Raw genomic sequence first — 6,431 nt, 5'->3', positions numbered from 1 at the left:
GGTGATCTGCCACAAATGCTCTCGGCGTCTTCAGAGTTTCTTGAATCACCGTCCTCTGCCTACCCCCCTTGCCTGAACTGGCGAGCTTGGCTAGCAAGTCAGCTCGGGCATTCTGCTCTCTGGGCACATGCACTACTTCAAAGGAGGCAAAGGAACTCTTCAATTCCTGCACATACTCCAGGTAAGCCGCCATTTGTGGATCTTTAGCTTGGAACTCGCCTGTTACTTGCCCTGTGACTAGCAGCGAGTCACTCTTAGCCATTAACACCCTCGCTCCCATCTCTTTGGCCAGCAAAATCCCGGCGATCAGCACCTCATATTCTGCTTGATTGTTACTGGCTTTGAAGGCAAATCTCAAAGATTGTTCGATCAGCACGCTGTTGGGTCCTTCCAAAAGGACTCCAGCACCGCTACCCTGCTGGTTCGACGATCCATCCACTGAAAGCACCCAACGGAAGTCGTCCCCTTCAACTCGTGTCGCCTCAGATGAGAGCTCGACCACGAAATCCGCAAAGATTTGCCCCTTGATCGGGCCTCGGGGCTCATATTTAATATCAAACTCTGACAATTCTACTGCCCACTTCACCATCCTTCCCGCAATGTCAGGCTTCTACAAGACCTTCTGGATGGGCAGGTCAGTCATCACCAGTATGGTGAAGCTATGGAAATAGTGGCGCAACCTCCTCGCCGAAAATACCACAGCCAGCGCAGCCTTTTCTAGGGCCTGATATCTCGTTTCGGGGCCCTGCAACACCTTACTAACAAAATAAATAGGCTTCTGAGCCTGATCTTGATCCTGGGCGAGCACCGCACTCACCGCCCTCTCAGTTACAGCAAAATACAACCTGAGAGGGGTTCCCACCAGCGGTTTGCACAAAACCGGCGGGCTCGCCAGGTACTCCTTCAGCTTGACGAAGGCTTCCTCGCACTCCTTCGTCCAAGCAAACTTGTTATTGCGCCTCAAGCACTGAAAATAGGGATGGTCCTTTTCTCCGCTAGCTGACACGAAGCGAGACAGGGCTGCCATCCGACCTGTTAGCTGTTGAACTTCCTTCACCGTAGCTGGGCTCCTCATCGCCAAGATGGCGGCACAGTTATCAGGGTTGGCCTCTATGCCTCTTTCAGTCAAGAGGAAACCCAAAAACTTTCCAGCTTCCACGCCGAAAATGCATTTCTCTGAATTAAGCTTTAATTTGAACTTGGCGATCGTCGTGAACAATTCCTCCAAGTCTGCAACGTGCTTGCTTTTTTCTGGCGAGGTCACGACCATGTCATCGACGTACGCTTGCACGTTCCTTCCCAGCATCGGTGCAAGTACTCGATCCATCAACCTCTGGTACGTGGCCCCCGCGTTCTTCAGCCCAAAGGCATTACTTTGTAGCAGTAGCACGATCTCTCCGTCATGAAGGCTGTCTTCTCTTCATCCATGGTATGCATCTTGATCTGATTATACCCCGAGAAGGCATCCAGGAAGCTCAACAACTTACACCCTGCAGCACTATCTACCAGGGCGTCTATGCTTGGTAAAGGATATGAATCCTTTGGGCAAGCCTTGTTCAGGTCAGTGAAATCGACGCACATGCGCCATTTCCCATTACTCTTCTTCACCAGCACGACATTTGCCAGCCATTCAGGGTACTGAACTTCCCTGATGTGGCCTGCAGCGAGGAGTTTCTGTGTTTCGTCCCTTATCGTCTGCCTCCTTTCCTCGTTGAACTTTCTTCGTCTCTGTCGCACTGGTCTCACCAAGTTGTCCATCGCCAGATGATGGCACAAGAAGTCGGGATCGATCCCGGGCATATCCGAAGCGGACCATGCAAAGGCATCCAGATGCCGTTCAATCACCTTGGCGATCTGGTCCTGGAGCTCAACCTCCAAGGATCTTCCCAGCTTGAAGATCTTTCCCCCGATTTCTCTCTCGAGCCACTGCTCGACGGGTTTTGGTCTGGTTTCTCTGGCGATCACCGCCCTGGCGATTCCCAGTTCTCTCGCTTCCTCAGGGCGATTCCTTGCCTCTTCCTCCTCCAGACCAGCGTTCCCCTCCCCCAGCTCGGCGTCCACCATCTCCACGTCCCTTCCGGTGGTCTCTTCTGTTACCGTCGGTCTGGGCTTCACACCAGGAGGCGGGGTGGTTGTTACGTAACTCACCGATCTCTTGTTTTTCAGGCTATTCTCATAGCACTTCTTCGCTTCTTTCTGATCGGATTTGATGGTGATCACCACCCCCTCCATAGACGGCAACTTCACCTTCATGTGCCGGGTCGACGGTATGGCACCTATCCTGTTGAGCGTGGGTCTTCCCAACAGGATGTTGTATGCTGAAGGAGCGTTTACAACGAGGTATTTGATTTTCTCCGTTCTTGAACCCACCACATCTGTAAACGTTGTCCTCAATTCTATGTACCCCCTGACCTCCACCTGGTCACCAGCGAAACCATACAAACACCCTCCATAGGGCCTCAACTGGTCAAGGGGCAGCTCCAGCTGCGTGAAAGTCGACCAGAACATCACGTCTGCCGAGCTTCCTTGGTCCACTAGCACCCTGTGGACCTTTCTTCCTATTGTTATCAGCGAAATTACTATGGGATCGTTGTCATGAGGCACAACATCCCGGAGATCTTGCTTGGTGAATGTAATATCCACTTCCGGCGAGTGGTCTTCAAACATATCCACCGTCATCACAGACCTCGCGTACCTCTTCCTCTGTGATGCGGTGCATCCACCTCCTGAGAAACCCCCTGCAATGGTGTGGATTTCTCCGTGCCTAGGCATCTCGTGCTGCTGAGCCTCAACACCTGCTGGTTGGGAGCTCGACGCGCCCCCCGTCCTCCTATCCAACAAATAGTCATTTAGGAACCCGCTCTTAACCAGATCGTCGAGCTGATATCCTAATGCTAAGCACGAGTCCACTGTATGGCCAAAGCCCTGGTGAAACTCACACCAGGCGTCTGGCTTTGGTCCCAGTACCTTGTCGCCCACCTTTTCTGGCGCCTTTAACCTAGCGGATATATTGGGAATGGCGATCAGATCCGCCAATCCCATGACAAACTTGTGCTTAGGCGGGCGATTGTATTCCCGGCGTGCTGGTTGCTGGCGTCCTTGGCCTCTGCCCTTGTTCTTCCTTGGATCATAAGGATGGCGAGTCCTCTGATCCCTTCTGGCCGCCGCTGTCTCCAGCACCCTCTGTGGCTGGATCCTGGTCTAGGCGCGTGGCCTAGTGGGGGCCACGCTTCCTCTCTTCTCGACGACTTCGCTCTCGTCGGCGATGTGGGCCACCGCAAGTTGCCTAACCTCAGCAAACGTGGCGGGGTGTGCCCTGATCAATGCCTCGCAGAATGGTCCCGGCAGCACGCCCTTCTTAAATGCATAGACGAGCATTTCTTCATCTTTGGCCGGCGATCTGACCATTTGTGCCCCAAAGCAATTTAGGTAGTCCCTGAGGGACTCTCCCTGATACTGCCTTATATCAAACAAATCGTAAGACACCCTGGGCGGTGCCTTATTCACGATGTACTGCTCGACGAAAATCTTCGAGAACTGTTGAAAACTGGTTATGTGACCGTTAGGCAGGCTCACAAACCATTCCAGCGCCGTTCCCTGGAGCGTGCTCACGAACATCTTGCAATACACGGCGTCTGATCCCCCTGACAGCATCATCTGCGTATGGAACGTGGTGAGATGAGCTTCAGGATCCTCCACGCCGGTGAAAACAGCCTTAACAGGAACCACACTCGCAGGAATAGGCGTGTCAGTAATCGCCTGATTGAAAGGCATAGGAAAAACACGAGGTGGCGACGACGGCGCGACCTCTTCAGCAATAGAGCGCCCTTGTTGCTCCTGAAGAGCTTGACGCAGCTCCTCAGTCACCTTGCTAAGCTCATCATTCCTGGCCCGAGAGGCGGCCAGGTCCTCATGCATTCTCGCCTGTTCTATGCGCGAGGCTTTCACAGTTGCCTGCAACGAGCGCATAATCTCTACCATCTGCGCCATGGTCATGGCGGCGGCGCCTTCAGCAGCGACGGGCGCAACTGGACTTGAACGATTGCTTCTCATTTTTCTCATGAAACTTGGCGAATCACAGAATGCAGCGAACAACACTTACTTCACCTACGATCGGTTCAGCGATCAATCGGAAAAAACTGCGCGAAACTCCGCAAGAAAACTCAAGAACACCGCGAACCTCCAAAGAAACCTGCAACTCCACCAGAAACCACCGCTTCTCCCACGGATAACCAAATGAGCGAAAGAACTCAAACTCCACCGAACAAATCACGCGTAAACAGCAGAAAACCTCACTTCACCGAACAAAAATCCAAACGAACGGTGGAAAACGCGAAATCACCGAACAAATCTCAAACGAACAGCGAACGATGGTTGCACCAGCACACAAACACGCAGAAAACTACGAAAACCTCTAAGAACTCACGCTGTGGATGGGAACAGGTTTTACACGGCCCCACGGTGGGCGCCTGATGAACCTGCCTGTTGACCAGAACGTTGGAACTTGCCTCGTCAAACTTGGATCGACGTGTGCACCGCTTCTACCTCCGTCCTTCGTCGCGATCCACCTCAAGAACCTGCAAAAGAACAGAGCGGCGCCGCTGCGGCCGATCGCACTCCAACGCCCAAGTCAGTGACCGAACCACCAAATACTAAGAGCAAGAACACTCAAGAACTCTCAAGGAACCGTGCAATGTTCTCTCTCACAGTATGCTCAAGAACTCGCAAGCGTAAAGAGTATAATCTGAACGTGCGTACCTCAGAAGTTCGTTGAGAACTCTTATATACCTGGTCACTTTCTCTCTCCTGGCAGTTACAGACCTGGACACGTGTCTTGCATCCAGTCATACACGTGCCATCATCTGGAGCCTCCTTGACTTGGGCGCTGCTTCTGACTCTCTTTTGGCTAAGTTACTTATGCAGGGTACTGCCCAGTGCATAGCTAACTTGGCAGCGCGATCTCTACTGGAATTGGCGAGTTAGGGTGCTCTCGTACACCTTCCCTGTGGTCTCGCCGGCCGCCTTCATAATCTGCACCACCTTCATCTTCGGCGATGTGCTTACTCTGGCGATCTCCAATCACTTGGTCGCCTGAGTTTATCATCTGGCGACTTCATCTTCAACTGGGCGATCGCCTGGTATGCTGGAGATCGGAGCACGCCAACTTAATAACTGTCGACTACACGAGCCTCCCGACTTCCTTCACTTCTGCGAATCTGGCGCCTTGTCAACCCGCCTACACTGTAGCTTGGTGCCACGTCATCACTTCCGACTACCAGGGCGGTACAGCTAGTAATACTAGTACTGCTAGTAATACTAGTACTGCTAGTAATACTAGTAATAGTAGTAATACTAGTATTGTGTGTAATCCTAGTACTACTAGTACTGCTAGTAATACTAGTACTGCTCGTAATACTAGTACTGGTACTGCTAGTAATACTTGTAATACTAGTACTGCTAGTAATACTAGTACTGCTAGTAATACTTGTAATACTAGTACTGCTAGTAATCCTAGTACTGCAAGTAGTACTAGTAATGCTAGTAATACTAGCACTGCTTGTAATACTAGTACTGCTAGTAATACTAATACTGCTCGTAATACTAATACTGCTCGTAATACTAGTAATTCTAGACATACTGATATTGTTAGAATTACTAGTACTTCTAGTAATACTAATACTGCTAGTAATAATAGTACTGCTTGTAATACTAGTAATGATAGTAATACTAATACGGCTAGTAATATTAGGACTGCTAGTAATACTAATACTGCTAGTAATATTAGTACTTCTAGTACTGCTAATAATACTACTAGATCTAGTAGTATTAGTACTACTAGTAATATTAGTAATATTAGTACTGCTAATAATATTATTACTGCTACTAATACTAGTAACAGTAGTAATACTAGGCTAGCTTGTAATACTAGTACTGCTAATAATATTAGTACTGCTAGTCGTACTAGTACTGCTAGTAATCCTAGTACTGCAAGTAATACTAATAATGTTAGTATAACTTGTAATACTAGTACTACTAATACTGCTAGTAATTGTAGTACTCCTAGCAATAGTAGTATTGCTAGTAATACTAGTAATGCTAGTAATAATAGGAATGCTAGTATTGCTGGTAATACTAGTACAACTAGTAATACTAGTACTGCTAGTAATATTAGTACCGCTAAAACTGCTAGTAATACTAGTACAACTAGTGTTCCCGCCGGTTGACCAGGGATGTCTTTGCGCGTGGCTTATCCTCGCGAGCTAAGGAACCTTCGTTCTGCACCGTCTGTGTGTACCTGAAAAGAAGTGAACAAAGGGGTGCCCTCGCGGCCGTTTGCACTCCGACGATCAAGTCAGCTGGCGAGAAATATCAATGTGACACACCTCCGTATCGGAGCATCGTGAATGAATGCTGTGAAGGTGGTTTAATAA

The 6,431-nt window shown here is 49.7% G+C and overlaps 1 protein-coding gene across 1 annotated transcript; it reads left to right on the top strand.

The window, feature by feature from the left end:
* Positions 1-599: 599 nt before the first annotated feature.
* On the top strand, positions 600-6,224 carry LOC137825247 (uncharacterized). Its single transcript, XM_068630921.1, has 2 exons — positions 600-634; positions 5,375-6,224. The coding sequence occupies exons 1-2, from the start codon at positions 600-602 to the stop codon at positions 6,222-6,224; spliced, it is 885 nt and encodes a 294-aa protein (XP_068487022.1).
* The last annotated feature ends 207 nt before the right edge of the window (positions 6,225-6,431 follow it).

Source organism: Phaseolus vulgaris, chromosome 8 (assembly GCF_000499845.2).
Source record: "Phaseolus vulgaris cultivar G19833 chromosome 8, P. vulgaris v2.0, whole genome shotgun sequence".
Classification (NCBI taxonomy): domain Eukaryota; kingdom Viridiplantae; phylum Streptophyta; class Magnoliopsida; order Fabales; family Fabaceae; genus Phaseolus; species Phaseolus vulgaris.
The sequence above is the reverse complement of the archived record's forward strand: the minus strand, read 5'-3'. Positions and strand labels throughout refer to the sequence as shown.

What these genes read in the sequence shown, in the direction of transcription:
- LOC137825247 (XM_068630921.1), top strand. Translation starts at nt 600, where the DNA reads ATGTCAGGCTTCTACAAGACCTTCTGGATGGGCAG. An exon ending in AAGACCTTCTGGATGGGCAG is followed by an intron (nt 635 to 5,374) that starts GTCAGTCATCAC and finishes GTGTAATCCTAG; the next exon opens with TACTACTAGTACTGCTAGTA.